The following is a 22086-nucleotide window of genomic DNA, read 5'->3' as shown; positions in this document are numbered from 1 at the left end:
TATCAGGAAGGCAGCACTTGGTTTTAGCCTTGGCCTTTCAACATTATAGGCCATCCAGAGCACCATTTAAACAAATATCCCTTTTGCTCTGTCACTGTGTTGAAACTGTACTAAAGACAGTCTAAGACCGAGGACACACTTAAAAATCCCAGATAACCTTTATTTAAATATTTCACAAATAAGTTACAAGTTTCTATGCAACTACATGGTAAATAAAATGCTGATTTACGTCTCCGAGACCCTGAGCAATTCAGTAGCTCGAGCCCAAAGGAACGGCACTACCATAGAATTCAACATTTTAAAGTGATACACTTTTATCCCTTTTGAGTGTTTATGATAAAAATCTGTTTGAAATTTTTGAAAATTTTTATCTTGGGAGGATACATAATATTTACCACCAGAATGGTGTTGATGTGGGTATGACATCACAGACTGTTTTTCATATGGCCTTCATTTCCAACTCTTCAATAATCTAAATCTATGTACATTATAGATAAAGAATGACTTTGCTGCTTTCTAAAGGAAAAGCTTTGAAAAAAGCAGCAGAAAATGGAAATTTTCAGCTTATACTCATAGTGCTTCTAAAAGCCACTTTCTCAAAGGCTTCATAGCTTCATGGTGAAATTTATTGTGGTCTTATTACACCTGCTTCTTTTCACCAAATCCCTACCAACCAGCTGGCGCAAGACCAACAAAATGGTTCAAAGGCTTATCAAGCTCAGCAGCCCTCCAATGATTAATATGATGATAGCGATGTAGCACGAGCGATAGGAAGAGACTTTTCTGCTTACTGAGTTTGATGAATATCTAAGTTGTTTCTGCTCATAGGCTTATTCTTCAGTTGTGCAATTAAAGTTCTTATCTGAAGTCCTTGTTCACGGGCTCGATCCCACCATTTTCTTCTGTGTCTACATATTTTGTATACGCTTCGATAAACACAGTCAACACTAGAGCATTTTTTTCCCCGGTCGTGGGCTAATCCATCAGCAATAGGAGATCTAAGAAGGGCAACACATTTTACGTACAAAAGAAGTCTTTGTTGCTGTGGATGAACTATTATGAAAGCATCTTACCACCATTTTATGAGAAGTTCCAACTCTCAACAGGCAGTTAAGAAGACGGATGCATCATCTTTGTGAAAGGTGCAGCCAGATCATTGATGATGATGGTGACGGTGGTGGTAATGGCGATGATTTAATTATTAGTGGTTAAACACAAAAGCTAGGTCATTCTTTCTCAGTGCTCACCTTTATCTTGGTGTGATTCACCTGTCGGTTAGTGCTTCAGAAAACTTGACGTGAAGAGGTTAATGTTCATTAAACAACATTAAAACGAAATTAAAACATTAAAAAAACAGAAAAAAATAGACGTGCTTGGAGATACTTTAGTTTGTCTGTAGCTGAGCTCAGGGCAAGTTCCTGAACGCCCTACCCTCTTTCTCCCTCGGCTCTCCCTCCCCTCCGTTGGTTTGGGCATGACTGGGTACTTGAGAGGCCACGAGTGTACTTTGGGCTACCTGAGATATCTAATTAGCCTTGTGGGAGTCCCTCATATACCTTCACACAAGCCATGGGAGGAAAAGGAGGGAATACTGAAGAAGAGTCTATCTCGCGCAGTAGACATTTCTAAGCTTTAGTATGAATTGAGAATGGTGTCCACAGTTCTTGACCGAAAGCTCTTAGAACTAAGAAGTAGCAGCAGGTCTGTTTACTCGGTCTGGATGGATAGCCCTGCTAACTGAGGCTTCAGACTAGGGTTTTCTGGTCTGAGGGAGACACTTTGTGTGGTTTTACCGCACGGTTGGGAGGGGCACTGTGGCTGAGTGGGAACCACAGGCGCCCCGGAGCAAAATGGACTGGGTTCTCGTTCTGGAGGCCACTTACCTTGGGCAAGCCAAGAGTCACGGCAGGTACATCCATGTGAAATGATGTGCATTTGGAGGAAGAGGCAGTGTTGAAGGTAACTTTTTTCGAAATTAGAAAATGGTCGCGCGTTTTTGTTGAAACAAATGATCAGAAATAAGTTATCGTGTGTAAAGCGGGGAGGAAAGATTTTTAATCAGGGTGGTTGATGTATTAATAAAACAGTGGAGAAAGGGTGACCGTCCACTCAGCGGAAATAGAATCCTCGGTTTTGTGCTCAGCGATCGAGAAAAGCAATTTCTGGCTCTTACTTTTTTGGTTTTTAATAACTCAGACTAAAATAAAATGCATTGGTAATAATGAGATAATGCTTTGATTTCAATGAACAATATAAATGTGTTCTAGCAAGTTAGAAAACATTCTGCAGTTCAGGAAATGCTACCACTTTGGTTTCAAAGAGTTGGTCTTTTTTTTTTTTTTTTAAGGATTAGAAAGAACTACACTCTAGAAATCCGTCTGTCCTGATGAGAACTCTGGGGACAGGGGGTGTACTTAAGTAGGGGAAAATTAAGGCGTATTCTGCTTGCTGAGGAAGTATGTACTTGATTCCTCTTTTCTGGTGTCTTAAGCCAAGTTAAGCCAAGGGTTTGATTTGCAAAGTGCGGGAGAGGCTTGAGAGAGGAGACTTGTTCGTTTCAGTGAATGGGCCACTCGACAGCCGTTATTTCTCCCGGGGGATAGTCCAGGTTCATGAAGGAGGGTGAGCTTTCTGATGGTTGGTTAGCTAGCCTCTGGGCCAGGCTGCCACCCACCTGGCCGTCTGAAGAGAAATCGTTCATAGGATGGACAGGATGAGTTCATCGCCCAGGCTGTGAGTGCGTGCTTCTGGCTTTACAGACACACTCTCCGCTAACAGGAGGTGTACGGGGAACCCCAAATGACCAGTCAAAAAATGTGAACCCGCACTAAGGCAAGACCTCGTATCGGCAACATCAGACACAACATAGAAATCAGAGAAGAGCTACTGTCCAGCCGTTTTAACCACCAATACCCATTTATTTTAATGGAAAAAAAAAATCTCTGCATTCTATATGCTCCAAAAAGACTTACTATTGAAACAAATACAATATATGGAACTCTATCTGCATAATTTCACTACAATAAAGACAACAAAGGACTCCTACTTCCTATCGAAGGCGAACTGAAAAACACAGGTGCAAACGTAGATTGCGTAAGAAAGCGTGGGTGTGCATGTGTGTGCACGCGTGTGCGTGTGGTTAAAACCTTTAGTAAGCAACTGTATTAAAATATGCTAAGACACTTACCTTACCCTAGTTTGTGGCGAGCTCTAATAAGAAGCCACGGGCTGTCACTAGTTTTATCTGATAGAAAAATTTGGCGTGAGCTTGGATGGTTCTCTACAGTTCATCAACGAGAAGATCATCTTAGTACGGGTTCTAGCTTTTCTCTTAGTTTTACATGCTCACAGAATAAAAATCAATTACTTCTCATACATAATGAACATCTTTTATTTTCAGGTTTGCAAACAACGGTAGTCGATTCACACAAAAGGGTACTTTTAAAACTACCTGTGTTTAGTCTATTTTACGCCTGTATATATGAAACAAACAGTGTGTATGTGCATAAAGGTATGTCTATACATGTGGGCATATATGTGTATACACGCGGTTCCTGCTGACTGCCTCCCGTGCACGTAGGACCCCCGCCACGAGACGTGCAATTGTACATACATCGGGGAGAGAGAGATTCTCCGCCATGATCCGTGTCCTCGTAAGAATCCGTGGGACTGGATTCAGGACACGTACAAATGCAGACAGATGCCCACGAAATAATATTTGAGCCCTTTTCTTGGCGTTTGATGGTAAAGTTTGCTGCTCTGTTCCTCTCCGCTTTTTCTGAGGATCACGGCATACGATGGCAGTGAAAATTTGGTTGCAATCCTTTACTGGAGAGGAAGGACTTCTGTCTGTGCTCTCCCTCTCTGCAGACCTGCCTGGCTGGTCGTGGCAGTGTTCGGACCGAACGGGACCGCGCAGGAGCGTCGGCTCTGGGGTCTGTACTAATGCTCAGCTTGATACTGAGGCCCTGGGTGGGGGGGGCAGCTGCATCACTTCCATCCTTTTTTTGTGTGTAACCTCTCAATATCAAAACTAGGCTCCTTCTGTAGAGTTTCTCTCTATAAATACTGTGTATATACACATATGGATACTCACACATGTACAAATACTAACCCACAGACGAAGCTGTATGTGTGGAAAGCTGACTAGCAACATGGCAACACATCAGAAAAAGTAGTCACTGTTCCTGCTCCCTGCTCCCAGAAGGTCAAGTTATACGCCATGATCTTTCAACGTTCAGGGAAATTCAGAAGATTCCGCTAATTAAAGGAGAAAGGAAGATTCTGCCAGAATGGTGAAGAACAGACCCAGTGGTATCGCAAAGAAAACAAAAATCTGGAACAATTGAGGCCTAGTTGTGAAGTTCGAGAGCCGTAAACTGCGATCTTCAGATTTGGATGGTTGTTTTTTCTCTTTTTCTTTTTCTTTTTCCCGTTGCTATGGAAACGTGGTAGTCAAGCTTCGGATGTCAGGAGTTCTCACAGACCTGAATGGAAAAGATTCAGAGCGAAGTCAAGGAATATCGCAACTTGATTGAAAACGTTTTAGCTAAATGTGAGATAAATGGCTGATAAGAGGTGATAAACACATTCATAAACACGGCACTGCCTTGGGGAACTTTTTTCTTAGGTTTAATATTCCAAGAGAGAAGGGATAGCTCTGGTGGTTTATGTCTTAAAAAGCAAGATCTGTCTGAAAACGCCAATGCCAAGCCCTTCATCTCAGACTGACCAGCGGTGACTATCTCTGCGACGTTGAGCCCTGTCCCTTGCGCCTTAGCCCAGAACCTGGATGTCTTAGGGACAAGACATCCTTGGTCACAGAGAAGAGTGAGAGAGCTGTTAGTGGTTCTGCAGACACGGCGTATGACTCCTGTGGCTGTGGTAACAAAAGACCACTTAGTGCTTAGAGCTTAGTGGCTCGAAATACCAAAACTTAGTCTCTTACAGTCCTGGAAGTCGGAAGTCCAAAATGCGTCTTAGAGGGCTAGAGTCAAGGTGTTGGCAAAGCCGTGTTCCTTTTGGGGGCTCCAGCAGAGAAGCCGCTTCCTTGCCCTTTCCAGCTTCCAGAAGCCCCCCTGTATTTGGCTCATGACCCCTTCCTCCAGCTTCACGGCCTGGACTGTCTCATCCGAGAGTACCGTTGTCACCAAAACTGTGGTTATTCTCTAAGATGTAGACCAGCCTGGGTCTCCCCTCTGCCTGATAATAACACGAGCTTGGTTCTCTGCTGTTTTTGCTTTATTATTATTATAATATCTTGGGTTTGTACAGGGGAATGGTACCACTAAAACTCGTGATATAATCAAAGAAATAAAAATGTGTAAAGGTCAACCTACGATAGAAGTGTAGTTCCTGCTGGAATGAACCGATAGCTAGAATATAATAGGTTAATTCCGTAAAGCTTGGGCCCTTTCATTCAAAACGTGCCGAGGAGCTGATTGGGGTATAAAACACACCTAATTCTGTACCCCGTTGCTTTCAGAGGCTAATCCTATCATTTATCTGCTTGGAAAATTTAAAACAGCTTCTCTACAACCAGATAAAAGTCTTTGTAATGTGACTCAAATATAAGCAAGACGATCCCGAGAAAGTTAAGGCTGTTTTAATAACACTAATTCGGGCGCAGTTTTTGGATGTTACTTCCTACACCCAGGGATATTTACATTGTTTGACGGGTGAGTTTCTTTGCAGTTAGGCATCTCCCAAACTCATCTAATTTCCCTTTTTGGCTGGCTCTTTCACTGTCCTTGCCACCATTATCTTAAACTCCAGTTACTCAGGCTGTAGCAAATGGTATTTGCAGATTCACCCACGTTTGAAGAAAGACTCGAAAGGAACAGATTAAATGGCATCCTGAATTTTATTTAAAAATATTTTCCAGTGTGGTACCATGGCTTAAAATAATTTTGGTCATTGAGGACCAAAAAAAATGTGGCTGAATAAAGCCCACTAGGAACACCTGGGTGACTCAGTCAGTGAAGCATCTGACTTCAGCTCAGGTCATGATCTCACGGTTCGTGAGTTCAAGCCCCGCATCGGGGTCTGTGCTGACAGCTCAGAGCCTGGAGCCTGCTTCGGATTCTGTCTCCCTCTCTTTCTGCCCCTTCCCCGCTTGCTCTCTGTCTCTCTCTGTCTCAAAAATAAACAAACATTAAATGTTTTTTTTTTTTTTTTTTTTTTTTTTTTTTTTTAAACCTCACTTAATTAAACAAGTCTTCACTCACGGTTCAAATGAATTTAGAATGTCACATGAAGGGTCCTACCTCTGAGGACTGTTGACTTGATTACATGAGATAGTCTACACAATTTATGTGAAGCTCTTGGCTTTGTTTGTGGGTGGCACTGAGAAGCCCTAGGAGGTCCACTGTCACTGTCCATGGAGCCCACCGCTTTGAGGGACCACAGATCCTCTGCAAAGATGACTCAGAACCACCTGGGGGCAGAGGACAGCCTGCTTCATCTGGGTTTGGTGTTTCCCCAGGCCCTGTCTCTGCCCATAACACATGTCACCATAAAAAGGAACAAAATATTGATGCACTCAACGACACGGACTGTACAATTCCACTTATAGAAAATTCCAGAAAAGGCAAGAAAGCACTCAGAGAAGGCAGATCAATGGGGGTCTGGATTCAGGGGAGGGGATCAAGAACAAAGGGCATAAAGAAGCCAGCCGGACCTTGGTTGTTGGTGTGGCTACACCAAAACTCATCCAACTGTACCCTTAAAATGGGTGAATTTTATAGAATCCAAGGAACACCTTAACACAAAGCATTAGAATGAAAAGTATTGTCAGTGGCCGTTTTGCTCATCTTGGTCACGTCTTTCAACTTCTTCACTGTGATCGAGATTACAGTTCAATTCCCCCTCCTTGCCAAAGAAGAGACATTTCATTTTGGTACTTGCTAATACGGTTCACCTGAACTGTCTTTTTATGTTCTTGCTATTGCTGATTAATTAAGCCTAAAACAATGTTCAAGAGGCTTTGAGGATGATATGCTTCCCTGGAGTTGCCTGTGGCACACGACACAGAGCCCTGCGAACCGCCCCCCAGACATAGGCTGGTAGAGACGCGAGCTTGCCTCATCGGGAGGGTCCTAGGGGGAGCATTTAAGCATCTCTTCGGGGCCATCAACAGATACCTTCAACAACAAGATTGGCAGTAAAATTAATTTCATTTACATTTTTTACTACTTTCCACGTCATTAGTTTTTTTTTCCTTCAGTTTTAGCTGTCAAAGACAAAAGTGCAGACCTCTCGGTTCACTTCTCGTTGCGATAAAGCCTTCTATGGTATCATAACAAGGTGAAATGTTTTCATTACTTTTCTTCCATGAGGAGGCGGTCTAATGGTGGAAGCTGGCCTCACTGCTTACTGACCCGGGGAACTTTCAGAGCACCTTCTCATCTATAAAATCTCTAGGCCAAGGAAGGAGACAAAAAAGCCACGGAACATCAGGATGTTTGGTTAATGCTAGTCTACCTGGATCCGAATATTATTTGAGGAGAGGAGAAAAAAAAATATCCCCCGCCACGTTGTATGCTGAGCTCACTGCAGTTTTATGAGCAATGCTGTAATGGAGGTGTTCGCACACTTTTCCTGTAAGGGGCCAGATGGTAAATATCTCCACTCTGCAGGCCACACAGCCTCTGTGGCACCTGCCCAACTCTGCCGTGTTGTAGCAGCAGGCAGGCGACGTGTAAGTGAACGGCTATGGCTGTGTTCCAATAAAACTTTATTTACAAAAACAGGAACTGGGCCACGTTTGACCCTTGGACAGTCGTTTGCCGACTCCTGATTCAAAGAAACATCAAGCAGAGTCTACCAGATCCCGAAATTCTTTCAAGGACTATGGCTGAGGCAGGAAGTTATTACCCTTGCACTTTATAATCTAGTTGAGTGCTTGTAGACACTCCCCCCCACCACCTCCACCTAACTTAGTGTTTTAGGCCCATTTCTGTGCAGTCTCTTGTCAGTATCATGTTAATAGCTACACAGGTGGGTTGGCCACTTTGAGTTCTGCTCTTACGAAAGAGTGGCACGCCCCACGGTTACTTATTCCTGCTAGCTCTAACCCAGCTCCTCAGACATCTTATTAGCAAAGTCCTTGTCAGGAAGAACCTCTCCGGCTAGGTATATAATACCACAAGAACCATTATATTTGGCAGGCTCTAATTAAGTGAACAGTATTAAATAACCTTATGCCTTTAATATAGGGACAGACGGAGATTCTTTCTGAAGTCAAGCAGGTGAGGGTTAATACCTGTTCTTGACTCTTTTTTGGGCTGATACTACCCGGGTTGTGCAAAACATCAGAGGGCTAACCGAGTACCTTTCTAGCTGTGGAGAAAGATTGAGAGGTCCCTTCTGAGGATGATTTTGACGTGACCTCCAGGGGCCTCACCGACAGTGGGGAGGCTGCGTGCTGCGAGGTAGGACGGCTCTTTTTGTGAGAACAAACAGCACACCTGACATTTCATAGTACGCACGCATCTGTCTTTTCTCGATGACACTGTTTTGGGTATAAAATGAACATGAGTTCTGGGGCACCTGGGTGGCTCCGTCGGTTGAGCGTCCGACTTCGGCTCAGGTCACGATGTCACAGTTCACGGATTCGAGCCCCACCTCGGGCTCTGTGCTGACAGCTCGGAGCCTGGAGCCTGCTTCGGATTCCGTGTCTCCCTCTCTCTCTGCCCTTCCCCTGCTTGCAGTCTGTCTCTCTCTCAAAAATAAATAAACATTCAAAAAAAATTTAAAAAAATGAACGTGAGTTCCTTAGGAGTTACCTGGCAATTCTGCCTTGGAGTTGTTGTGATCCTAGCGGTCAGCTGAGAGAGAAGTGGGCAATCTTTGGGGACCTGCTCACCAATGGCCTCTGTAGGCCTTGAGTTTCTAAAGTAGGGGGCCCAGGAAAATTCCTTGTTGATAAGAAGAAAGTACTGCCCCATTATTTATATTCCTTTTAATCTACACAAATAGGTAAGTTGTACTGATTTTTAAATATGGATTGGGAGGGGCGCCTGGGTGGCTCAGTCGGTTAAGCGTCCGACTTCAGCCTGGGTCACGATCTCGCGGTCTGTGAGTTCGAGCCCCGCGTCAGGCTCTGGGCTGACGGCTCAGAGCCTGGAGCCTGCTTCCGGTTCTGTGTCTCCCTCTCTCTCTGCCCCTCCCCCATTCATGCTCTGTCTCTCTCTGTCTCAAAAATAAATAAACGTTAAAAAAAAATTTAAAAAAAAAATATGGATTGGGAGTAGCAGGCACATGCATTTAGTATTAAAAATATTGTATAAATATATGCAAACACTAGGTCTGTGTGGAGGCCACTGTCACCTTGGATGTGGGTTCCACAGGCTGGATGGGCCTGGGAATGTGTATTTCAACAAGCACAGGTAGGAAGTCTCCATTTTATGTTTTTTAAGAAAAGTTTTTTTTAATGTTCATTTCTGAGAGTGCGAGCAAAGGAGGTACAGAGAGAGAGAGGGAGACACAGAACCCAAGGCAGGCTCCAGGCTCTGAGCTGTCAGCACAGAGCCCGACGTGAGGCTTGAACTCACAGATCATGAGATCACGCCCTGGGCCGAAGTCAGACGTTTAACCGACTGCGCCACCCAGGCGCCCCCAGACGCTTTGTAAGCGGGTTCTTGCAAACCAGGGGCGAGCTATGATGTTAAAACAGCCATCAGGAAACAGCTGCGGATATTTCCTGGGCTGTGCTGAGTCTGAAAGAACGTTCCCAACTCTCCCAAGCAGAGAAGCCAATGGCATCAAACCCGCCTCCCTCACCCTTAGAGCCTTAAAACAGGACGGGATGGGATGACCACAGCAGGTGACATCACTGAGTTCTCGGGTCACAGCTAACATGTACCGGAACTCCGCACCCTTTCTGGGACCTGGGTTCCATCCTGTTCAGAACGAAAAAGCGATTCTGTTTTCTCAATAAGGCTTTAATTTCTCCTCCCAACTGGACACAGTGCTTAAAGTGGCAGATCGCCCACACTCTCCAGAGCCACTTGGGCTTTCCTATCCTTACTCTTCTTTTCCTTCCTGACCAGGTGCAGAGAGGTCGCTTTTACTCTCTCCCGTCTGCTTTGGGCCTTTCCCCACTTTGGCCATTCCTTGTGGGGCTTTAAAAAAATTTATCTATTTTTAGAGAGAGAGAGAAAGAGAATGAACTGGGGAAGGGCAGAAAGACAGGGAGAGAGAGAATCCCAAGCAGGTTCTATCAGCACAGAGCCCGACATGGGGCTTGAACCCACGAGCCGTGAGATCATGACCTGAGCGGAAACCAAGAGTCAGACGCTTAACCGGCTGAGCCACCCAGGCGGCCCTCCTCGAGGGGCTTTTACTGCTTTGCCCCTCACCTCTCTCTGCGGACTCACTGTGGTCCATGTGGTCCCGCTTCCAGGTGGCAGGCGTGCTCCCCGTGGGCCTGCCGTGCTTACCCAGAAGGCCCTGTTTGACCATCAGGCTCTTCTGACCTGCCGTTGGACCTAAACCCCACTTCTGAGGGCCGGTGTCTCTCTCCACGATGACTCTGTCGATCTTGGCTGCCGTGTCACAGTCACGGGCGGAGATCCCTGCTGCGGCCACTGATGCATAGCCGTGCAGGCTGCTTCCCCTTGGTGGTGATGACCGCCACCTCCTGATGGACCGTGACGCCGTCCTCAGATCGGAGGGCACCTGCACGTGTGATCTGTGCCCCACGGCAGAGTGCCCTCCTCGCCTCGTCTTTCACAAGCGGCCGTTCATGAGAAGGCAGCGGGTTTTCCAGAGCGGAAATGGCTCACTGCACGTGGCTCTCATCTTTGTCATTGTCATACTCCATTGTCACCAGAGTACGAACCCCCCAAAGTTCCTGCATCTGACCCCCCATTCCCAACAACAAACCCAGCTGCACACACAGCATCCGAATATAGGTGCCGGCCTCACAACTCACCTAAGCGGTTCCTCGTCTTTCAGGATGATGTGCTATCAGCTGGCTCTCGTGTTTGGTCCACACTCGGAGCTGCCCCTTCACTGCAGCAGGCAGCGGCGGTGGCTGGAATAAGGCGCCTGTCAGAGTTCCTGGGGCCCCAGAAGGTTGAGTCCCCCCCTCCAATAGCATCGGGTAGCTGGACAATTCCCACACACTCTGTCTGCACAATGTCGGGATTCCTCCCCCCCCTTTTTTTCCCCCTTCCCCTAACCCCATGGTCTTCTGTTAAGTTTCTCAGGATCCACATAAGAGTGAAAACATATGGTATCTGTCTTTCTCTGTATGGCTTATTTCACTTAGCATCACTTTCTCCAGTTCCATCCACGTGGTACAAAAGGCCAGATTGCATTCTTTCTCATTGCCACGTAGTACTCCATTGTGTATATAAACCACAATTTCTTTATCCATTCATCAGTTGATGGACACTTAGGCTCTTTCCATATTTGGCTATTGTTGAAAGTGCTGCTATAAACATTGGGGTCCAAGTGCCCCTACGCATCAGTACTCCTGTATCCCTTGGGTAAATTCCTAGCAGTGCTATTGCTGGGTCATAGGGTAGATCTAGTTTTAATTTTCTGAGGAACCTCCACACTGTTTTCCAGAGCGGCTGCACCAATTTGCATTCCCACCAACAGTGCAAGAGGGTTCCTGCTTCTCCACAGCCTCGCCAGCATCTATAGTCTCTTGATTTTTCGTTTTAGCCACTCTGACTGGCGTGAGGTGATATCTGAGTGTGGTTTTGATTTGTATTTCCCTGATGAGGAGCGACGTTGAGCATCTTTTCATGTGCCTGTTGGCCATCCGGATGTCTTCTTTAGAGAAGTGTCTATTGATGTTTTCTGCCCATTTCTTCACTGGGTTATTTGTTTTTTGGCTGTGGAGTTTGGTGAGTTCTTTATGGATTTTGGATACTAGCCCTTTGTCCGATACGTCATTTGCAAATATCTTTTCCCATTCCGTGGGTTGCCTTTTAGTTTTGTTGATTGTTTCCTTTGCAGTGCAGAAGCTTTTTATCTTCATGAGGTCCCGGTAGTTCATTTTTGCTGTTAATTCCCTTGTCTTTGGAGATGTGTCAAGTAAGAAATTGCTGACACTGAGGTCAGAGACGTTTTTTCCTGCTTTCTCCTCTAGGGTTTTGATGGTTTCCTGTCTCACATTCAGGTCCTTCATCCATTTTGAGTTTATTTTTGTGAATGGTGTAAGAAAGTGGTCTAGTTTCATTCTTCTTCATGTTGCTGTTCAGCTCTCCCAGCACCATTTGTTAAAGAGATCGTCTTTTTTCCACTGGATATTCTTTCCTGCTTTGTCAAAGATTAGTTGGCCATACTCTTGTGGGTCTAGTTCTGGGGTTTCTATTCTATTCCATTGGTCTATGTATCTGTTGTTGTGCCAATACCATGCTGTCTTGATGGTTACAGCTTTGTAGTTGAGGCTAAAGTCTGGGATTGTGATGCCTCCCGCTTTGGTCTTCTTCAATGTTACTTTGGCTATTCGGGGTCTTTTGTGGTTCCATACAAATTTTAGGATTGCTCCAAAACATTTTTTTAAACATTTATTTTATTTTTGAGAGAGAGACAGAGCATAAGTCAGGGAGAGGCACGGAATCCGAAGCAGGCTCCAGGCTCGGAGCTGTCAGCACAGAGCCCGACGCGGGGCTCAAACTCATGAACCGTGAGATCATGACCTGAGCCGAAGTCGGACACTTAACCAATTGAGCCCCCAGGCACCCCGGAAGTCTCCATTTAAAAACCCTCCTGGCAGTCTAGAGTAGCTGATGAGTAAACAGCATCCTGCCATGTGCCTTGGTTCTTCAAAGCAACGTCATCGAGAGTCAGGCTTTGCTATCGTGTAACTGGGTTTATGGCGGGTGATGTGTGTGAGTGGCCGCTCAATTATTTTCTCTCCTCTCTGTGTACACACCCACATGCACCCACACAACATTTTTTTCTTTACGATCACACGCGAACTACTCCTTGCTAGTTTATCCAGGCTCTGCTAGATGTGAGTTCCAATTCTGCCTCGAAACCAGACCCAGCGTGGGGCTTGCCGTCTGTCTAGCACTCCCTTGAGGAGCTGGTGGAAAACAGATTCCAGATTACTGCAATAGCGTCGATCGTCGAAGGGCACTGTAAACAATCATCGCGTGTCTGCTGATTGAGGGGTACACTCCACAGGATTCATCCGACGGATCCTGTCTAGCAGTTGGAATGAATGCACTAGGGCAGGGGTGACTATGGCCGTTGGGCCACAGTGTGTTTGCGTGGCTCTTGAGCTAAGACTGTGTCTCAAACTTTTGTTGTGCCTGGCCGGCTCAGTTGGTTAAGCAGTGGACTCTTGGTTTCGGCCGCGGTCACGATCTCGTGGCTTGTGGATTTGAGCCCCATGTTGGGCTCTGCGTGGACACTTGGAGCCTGCTTGGGATTTTCCTTCTCTGCCTCTCTCTGCACCTCCGATGTGTGCACGTGCTCTCTCTCTCTGCCCCTTCTGTGATGCTCTGTCTCTCAAAATAAATACGCTCTAAAAAATGTTCTTCACTCTTTTAAAAAGCGGTAAAAAACAAAATAACAACAACAAAAGAGTAAGTGACAAAGATCTGATGTGGTCCACAGAGCCCAAAACATTTGCCGCCCAGCCCTTTGTGGTAAAAGTGTGCCAACCCCCAAACGAGACTAACGTAGATGGATCTTGGAAAGGTAATGTGGGGAGGAACAAAGGCAAGTCACAGAACATTGTGCTCAGTATAATATGAATTACATAAGGTTTTACAAACTGCACAAAATAGAACTATAAGTGGGGTGTGTGTGTGTGTGTGTGTGTGTGTGTGTGTGTAGTAAATGTATAAACTAACATCTGGACACACTCTAAGTCAAGATAGTATTTTCTCTGGGGAGAGAGAATAGGAAACGAAACTGGGGAGAAAAAAAGGGGATTTCACCTTTACCTGTAATACTTTATTTCTTGAATAAAAAGGAAGAAGAAAGAAGAAAAGAAAAAAGAAGAAAAGAAAGAGAATATATTTCCTTCCTTCCTTCCTTCCTTCCTTCTTTCCTTCCTTCCATCCATCCACATGTCCATCCATCCATCCATATATCCATCCATATATCCATCCATCCATCCATCCGTCCATCCATCCATCCATATATCCATCCATGTCCATCCATCCATCCGTCCATCCATCCATCCATATATCCATCCATGTCCATCCATCCATCCATATATCCATCCATATATCTATCCATCCATCCATCCGTCCATCCATCCATCCATATATCCATCCATGTCCATCCATCCATCCATCCGTCCATCCGTCCATCCATCCATCCATCCATCCATCCAATGAGACACTTCTCATTGTAAGATGTTCTCCTTGGTTCTGCCTCCAGGATGCTGGCTCAGCACAGAGCTTTATACAGAGTAAATGTCTGATGTTGGATGTGTAACTTCCTGTTGACCCCACTTACCACTGTCACCAGGATGTAGTAACTTCTGGGGCTTTGTTTCCTAATCATCAATTTCTCAAGTTCCTAATTCACAACCACCTGATAACTTCCTCCAAATATAAATACCAGAGCCCAAGTGGATCTGAATGGCATTACCTGTATGTGAATAATTGCTAAGGTTTATGTTGGAGAGCGTTCCATGCAAAGGAAATATTTGATACATGCATCTATTCATTTAATGCTCACATTTATATTACTTGGCCAAACAATTCATTTGTTTAAAATAATACATCATTATAGTGCAGAGATTACCACCAGTCAGTGAAAATATGCGTGCAATATGCATTTCTCTACTTTCCTACGGCCCAGGCTCCATCCATGAATTCTCATGACTGCTCTTAAAAAGGCACGATACCTACTTTAACCTTGCAAAAGATAATTCGGCACACTGCAGAGAGGGATGAGGCCCTGCCGGACCAAAGACCTAACGCGGCGCATTCTTATCAGCCCAAGTTCAGTGGCACTGGCAGGAAGTTTTTCCCATCACCCGGTCTGTGGGTTACACTGAGCGTCTTCGCACATTTCCTTGGAGTGGCTGGAACACGTTTACATGTAATACTTTCTATTATATGGACATAAACCAAGAACGAATGCTTCCTCTGGGATGAATCATGCTGACAGATATACGGGAAGCAGTGGCTTTGGGGAAGTTACGTTTTCGTACTTGTGTGCGCCCTGGATTCGGGCTACTTACAAGCCAAACTGAAGAGAGAGGCGAGCAGGACCGAGGTCGCGCTGAAGTGCAGGGCCCCCGCCGCGTTGCAGTCCACTTTGGAGTTCTTGCAGGAGCATACTTGTATCCTGAGGTCTGTGACGTTCGTCATGGGCGGTTTCCCTGAGTCAGTCACCACGATGGGCAGGTGGTAGTTGGCTTTGTTCAGGTTTTGGAGGAGGCTTACCAGGGCGTGCGTATCTGTGGGGACCAGAGGACCTTTGTGAGAGAGGGTTAGACTTCCCCGAATAAAAGAGTCAGGTTTTGGTGACTAAAACCACACCAAACAGGCATTGCATGTTGGTTTATAACCCTGGGAGTGTTTAAACTTAAATTCATTTGGGCACCTGGGTGGCTCAGTCGGTTAAGCGTCCAACTTCAGCTGAGGTCATGATCTCACGGTCCGTGGGTTCGAGCCCCGCATTGGGCTCTGTGCTGACAGCTCAGCGCCTGGGGCCTGCTTCGGATTCTGTGTCTCCTTCGCTCTCTGTCCCTCCCCTACTAACGTTCTGTCTCTCCATCTCTCTCAAAAATGAACAAACATTAAAAAAATTTTTTTAAACTTAAATTCATTAATAGCAAATAAAAATCCAGATTTGGTTTTTCAGGTGTGCCAGCCACATCTCAAGTGTCCAGCAACCACGTGTCGCGAGTGGCCACAGTGTCGGGCAGCGTCGCATAGAACATTCCACCGCCAAGAAGTCCTGGGGCTCAGTGCTATTATACTCTGTTTCAAAGGGACCCATTTTGTGGAGCTGACTGCATACCAGGAAGTGCCCCCTGCAAATTTATGACACCGATAAAGCCATCTTTGCAAAGATCACATTCAACATCTAAACAAACTGATGTAAAAATCCACTCTCACATCATTACACCCTGCATCTTAAATACATACACTTTTTATTTGTCAGCTCTACTCTAACAGAGCTGGAACAAAGAAAAAAAGACAAAAAAAAAAAAAAAAGAAATAATCGGCTCAGAGCATTTTTACTTAAGAATCCAAGTTCAAATCATCAAACAAATTCTTACACCAAAAAACCCCCCCAAAACAAAACAAAAAAACCCCAAAACTACCCAAACTCAAACTATCCATTTACTCTAAATGTGGGCAGGACCCACATGTGTTGCCCTGGGGTTCTATAGTCTACGTCTTTATTAGTCCTCAGCCATAGCTCTGGATTTGGGTGGGAGCCCGCAGCATAAGCCTGGCACAGGGACTGAACTTTAGGCCCTTGTTTAGTGGGAATATGTGCTATGAGGCGGGCCTTGGGCGGCATGCAAAAATGGCCACCCCACATGGCCACTGTTTTTAGCCTCGGACTATTCTCTTTTCAAGTCAGTCAGATGACCGGGGATATATGTATATTACACACATATATATTATATATAACACACACATATATAATATATATAACATATATATTATATGTAACATATAAAATATATATAAATATATATTATTATAACACATATAAAATATAACATATATAACACATATATTATATGTAACATATATAACATTTATATATAACATATATAAAATTTATATATATAACATATATAACATTTATATATAACATATATATGACATATATATTATATGTAACATATATTTAAAAATATGTAACATATATATAACATATGTATTATATATATAACATATATGTATGTTATATACATTATATGTATGTTATATATAATATATATGTAACATATATATTATATGTATGTACACACACAATTTTTTTGGACTGCCTCTTTCTGGGCATGAACAGTGTTAGGTATTAAAAAAAAAAAACTAGGACAAGGGAAAGGACTGAGAAGTCTCCATCTCTTAAATAAAACCATGAGGAAGACTGAGCAATGACATGGAAGCAGAAACAGATGAAGTGTCATCCTGACCAGAAGGAGAAGCAGCAGAAATAACCGATGTACGTAGTCACCCCAGTGAGGAGGCAGGATAACGGAACATTCTCCCGTCTCCCTCCAGTGGACGACACACTCGAAGAAGTTCCAGCTGGAACTTTCTGGAAAGACCTGGTGATGGTTATTTAAATCCGCTACAGCCACAAAAACTAGCAAAGGAGGCACCAGCCCCTCAAACAAGAGAAAGGTTGTTTTAATTAAAAATAATCAGTGTAACAGAACTCATTCCTTAAAAAAGCAATAAAATAGACAAACAGGCAAATGGAATCAATAACAAAAGGAAGGCACTAATAAAATGAGATATGAGATAAGGCCATTCAATGCATACGAGATGTTTTAATAGAAAATTTTATGCGCAACTGTACATTTCCAAAAGTTAATGAAATGCGTAATTCCCCATCCCTCTCGAGAAGCCTACGGCTGGTGGATGAGGAGGGTACCCTGGCTGGGTCAGCTGCAGGAGAAGTTCACTACTGGAGACAGAGTGTGGGTCACATGCGTGGATCCTGGTTTTTTACTTCATTGCACAACCAGGGGAACTCGGTAGTGAGCTCACATTTCCCCCGGGGAGGGAAGCGGGCGAGGTGATGTGGATACAGGGAATGTACCTCGGTCAGCACCCTGGTGCTGCGGCCTTAGGAAGGCAGATGGGACATGTTGGGCCAAGTTCGGAATTCTGCCTTCCCACACGGAAAGACTGGTAGAAGGGACGGGGCTTGCATGTGTCATAAGTGAGGGACAGGACGGCTGGGCGGTGATATCGCGGTGGAACGTGAAAGCCACGGTTGTTGCAAAGACGAAGGTAATTTTGAGGAGTGGACGATGGAGGGTCAGAGGCTGAGACTCTTTACTTTTTTTAAAGTTTATTTATTATTTTGAGACAGAGAGAGAGACAGACAGACAGACCGAGAGGGAGACACAGAATCTGAAGCAGGCTCCAGGCTCTGAGCTGTCAGCACAGAGCCTGACACGGGGCTCGAACTCACTGACTGTGAGATCATGATCTGAGAGGAAATCACTTACGGTATAGGGCGTACGGTATAGGGTATACAATACACCATGGAGAGTACAGGAGAGATCAGAAAAGAAACAGAAGAGAAAACTCTGATGCTTGCATTTTTAAGAAACCGATATGTATTTGTGCAGATTGTGTTCATCTGCTGGTGGGGAAACTGTCAGCACCGACAGGGTGTGAATCACTTGAAATCAACCCCTGGAGACCAGGAGTGAGTAGGAGGGAGCAAGAGCCTGGGGAAGGGAGGCAGGCTGGGGAAGCCAGGCTTCAAAGCCCAAGGAGCAGCTACAGAATGTGTAACTAGACTTACTGTTGATCTTGGAGATCTTCCAGACTTTGTCAGGAACGGCTTGTTTGTGGATCTCAAATTTGAAAGGGTCTGTATTTGGGTGAAGGTCCTTATCTGATGCTCCCAAAATGACTACGCTGAGGTTTTTGGCGTCATCACAGACTTCAGCCACCGTGGGGTAGATGAAGGGGGCGTTGTCGTTGACATCCTCCAGAGTGATCAGCAAAGTCCCGGTGCCTGTAGCGGGAGGGTTGCCTATGGGGCAGAGAGCGAAGGTGTTAGCTGCAAGAGACCTCTGTCACCTGCTTTCCTCCAGTGTGCTGGCCACCTGCTAACAGGTTTCGAACGGGACTGAAGACAATAGCTTAGGCATTTGTATAAAGTCGAGTGGTTAAAAGCCTTTTCTCATATATAAAACCTCTGATTTAAATTCTTTAGCACAGGGGGCGCCTGGGTGGCTCAGCTGGTCGAGCCATCATGGTCATGATCTCACCATTCCGGAGTTCGAGCCCCGCGTCGGGCTCTGTGCTGACGGCTTGGAGCCTGGAGCCTGCTTCAGATTCTGTGTCTCCCTCCCTCTCTGCCCCTAACCCATTCACATTCTGTCTCTTTCAAAAGAAATAAACATTAAAAAAAATAAAAATACATCAATTCTTTAGAACACTAGCCATAATAACAAATTAGAGGCAAAGAACGGAGATAGCAAATGGGACCTGTCGTCACTTACCAAATGAAAGCTTTATCTAAATACCCGAGTATTCACATGTGCTGTTGGGACAGGGGAGGACGGAGGTCCCATGAGAGGAGGCTGTGTTTTGCACGTATGGCATAGTTCTGCCTTGACTGGCCAGTTGACTGGAGAGAGAAGGAGCTAATCCGGGGTTTTCCTCTGTGGGTGAAATGGGTCTGGGGGGCTGGCCTGGCTGGCCTGCCAGCATAGGACAGATTTAGAAAGTCAGGTTAGTGACGAGAAACAAAGTCACTAGCTGGCTACTGGGACAGATGAAGCGACCGTAATATAATCTTTGGGTCTTATTTTTAAGGCCTTGCATTTTCAATATTTCCGCGACTTCCACGTTTTTTACTGTAGGGAACATTATTTTTAAAAAGCCATTCTAATCACCCAGGTGATAGTGTCTTTCACTCAAAGAAAAGAATGTTTCATTTCAGTAAGACTCAGAGTGACTTTACTTCCTTTTTCCTAAATTTTAATCAGCTACGCATTAGAGATTTTGTCTTGGGACAAACCATTCGTTAATAGTTCCTAATTTCTGTGAGAAGGGTTAGATCCAAATTGGCAGGCCACACATTGTAAGCGTTTGGATTTGCCCTATTCCAAAAAGGATTTGGCGCCCCCGTCAAATTTTATGCACTATTACTAACCTAATTGTCGGGCTCGGTTTAATGTTTCCTATCCTCAGTTGTACTTAAAAAGCCCAGTTTTATTTTACTTCCTACTGTGTTTATTTCTTGAAATGCACAGTAAGATTAAAGTCGAGTTATGAATCATGTGGGGGTTCGAAGGGTGGTGAATATTTGAGCTCAGGGTACAGGTATCACGTGCAAGGCAAGGCACGGTCCGACAGATTCCGCGGGTAAGGAAACGATGAGACCTTTTTAGAATCAGGCAGGTTATTCCGCCATCAGCTAGACAGTAAAAGGGCGAGCAGGCAGAGGTGGCCCTTGTGCAGGTGTCGTTAAGCCAAAGGGACCAGGTGACTATGACCTGGAGCCACCTGCAAGCTGCTTCCCAGCAGTTTGTAGCCTGCAGCTGTGCCCTAACAAGGGCAGGCAGGAAGCCTAATCCCTTATCAACCCAGAAGGAGATGGCAAGCTGTCTGGTGACAGCCTCCCAGGGGACCCAGGGAGGCAGGTGAGACATAGCAGCTCCTACAAGCCTGCTGGTCCGTGTGGATACACGTAAGGTCATCCGGTGCCATCACGGGCCGCACCCTAGTGCAGAGCACATGGCAAGACGGCAAGGAGATGAGGCTGGGGGTGTCTGGCAGGACAGGGGGCTTTGACTTTCATGACGAGTTGCTTGTACTGATTCCGCGGACCACATGAAGTCACCGGAGGTTTTTCAGAGAGACGGCAGAACATCTGCTCTGATTTATGGAAACACACGTGATACTGGCAGGAGATGTTGGACGTTGGAGGCAGCGAGACCGGCGATAGGTGGTCATGATGTCACGATGTGGGCAAGTTGGAATAAGAAAGAAACGTCTTTTTGGGCGCCTGGGTGGCTCAGTCGGCTAAGCGTCCAACTCGCGATTTCAGCTCAGGTCACGATCTCACGGTTTGTTGAGTTTGAGCCTCGCATTGGGTGCTGTGCCGACAGCGTGGAGCCTGCTTGGGATGCTCCCTCTCCCTCTCTCTCTGCGGCCCCCCACTCATGCTCTCTCCCAGAAGTAAATAAGCATTGAAAAAGGAAGAAAGAAAGAGACGTCTTGTCTTGGTGATCATGCACTCAGATGAGGCTGCTCGCAGAAAAGCGGAAGGTAGTGGGGAGCGCAGAGACGTGAGTTCAGCTCTGATTGGGCGAACAGCCCCTCAAATTCAGTGCACCCGTGTAAAGGCGCACAGAGCTTAGGAGACACGCCAGCGCTGGGTAGCGATGGAGGACTTGTCAGCAGAGAGGCTTTGAAGTAGTCCTAGCCCATCAGGCAACGCGACGTGACAGGGCAGAATGGCCAAGGGGTGAAGGTTGAGGAAACCCCGGAGTTTAACGAGCGGCTGGCGGCTTGCAGAAGACAGAGGGGACGTAAATTGGAAGAGGAGGCAACGGACGGCAGTGAAATGTGTCGTGACGCCCCAGAGGATAAGGGGTAGAGAGAAGCCACGGGATTTTGCAAGGAGAAGGGGACTGATGACTTCTCTCTGGGAGCCTTCCACTATGGAAGAACCAGCTGGAAGGAAGCCGGGCAGTGAGTCAAGAAGTGATAATAGAGACTTTTCAGCGGGGCTGGTGGAAATGTAAATATATCGACACCCAGGGAGAGTTTTAGAATAAGCATTCCAATAAATAGCTGCTAATGTCGAAACACAAATGTCATTCACCAGCAGAAGGATGGCAACTTCTCATGGTGGCACACCATCAACTTTGGTTGGATCGAGAACTCAAAAGAAATGGGGCGTCTGGGTGGCTCGGTTGGTTAAGTGTTCGACTTCGGCTCAGGTCATGACCTCGCGGTCTGTGAGTTCGAGCCCCGCGTCGGGCTCTGTGCTGACCGCTCAGGGCCTGGAGCCTGTTTCAGATTCTGTGTCTCCCTCTGTCTCTGCCCCTCCCCTGTTCATGCTCTGTCTCTCTCTGTCTCAAAAATAAATAAACGTTAAACAAAAAAAAAAAAGAAATGTGTAATTACTTTGAGCTTGGCTTTCCACTGTCAGCTTGTCTTTGGTAGAATTTCTTAATTGGAAAATTATTTTTCTTTTTTTTTATTGAATAACTGAACATCTCAGAGGAATCCATTATATTTTTTTCCACTCTGAATATATCATGAATATATTCCACTCTGAATATATCATGATGAAGTGCCATCATTTGGTAGAATGGATGAGAAGGCATTAGGAGATAGCTCCAGGGGCCCCGCAAATATGGGAGCTTCTGGGTTTCGGCAAAAATCCCTCTCCCCTTCTCATCCCTTTCTACTGGCCATCCTCAGTCCC

General features: G+C 45.5%; 1 protein-coding gene and 1 pseudogene across 1 annotated transcript in view; both read right to left on the bottom strand.

Annotated features, from left to right (window-relative positions):
* Positions 1–3373: 3373 nt before the first annotated feature.
* CDH13 (cadherin 13) overlaps positions 3374–22086 on the bottom strand; it is a 1030614-nt gene continuing 1011901 nt past the window's right edge. The window contains exons 12-14 of the mRNA XM_019413211.2: positions 18439–18672; positions 15170–15388; positions 3374–4487 (exon numbers count right to left, since the gene is read on the bottom strand). Of these exons, the coding sequence (XP_019268756.2) occupies positions 4480–4487; positions 15170–15388; positions 18439–18672 (461 nt within the window). The 3' untranslated portion in view covers positions 3374–4479. The remainder of the gene's footprint in view (positions 4488–15169; positions 15389–18438; positions 18673–22086) is intronic.
* Positions 4980–14484, bottom strand: LOC109245710 (H/ACA ribonucleoprotein complex subunit DKC1-like; annotated as a pseudogene).

This window comes from Panthera pardus, unplaced genomic scaffold, assembly GCF_024362965.1.
Source record: "Panthera pardus isolate Hobbes unplaced genomic scaffold, ASM2436296v1 HiC_scaffold_19, whole genome shotgun sequence".
NCBI classification, from domain to species: Eukaryota; Metazoa; Chordata; class Mammalia; order Carnivora; family Felidae; genus Panthera; species Panthera pardus.
This window is presented reverse-complemented; position numbering and strand designations above follow the sequence as displayed.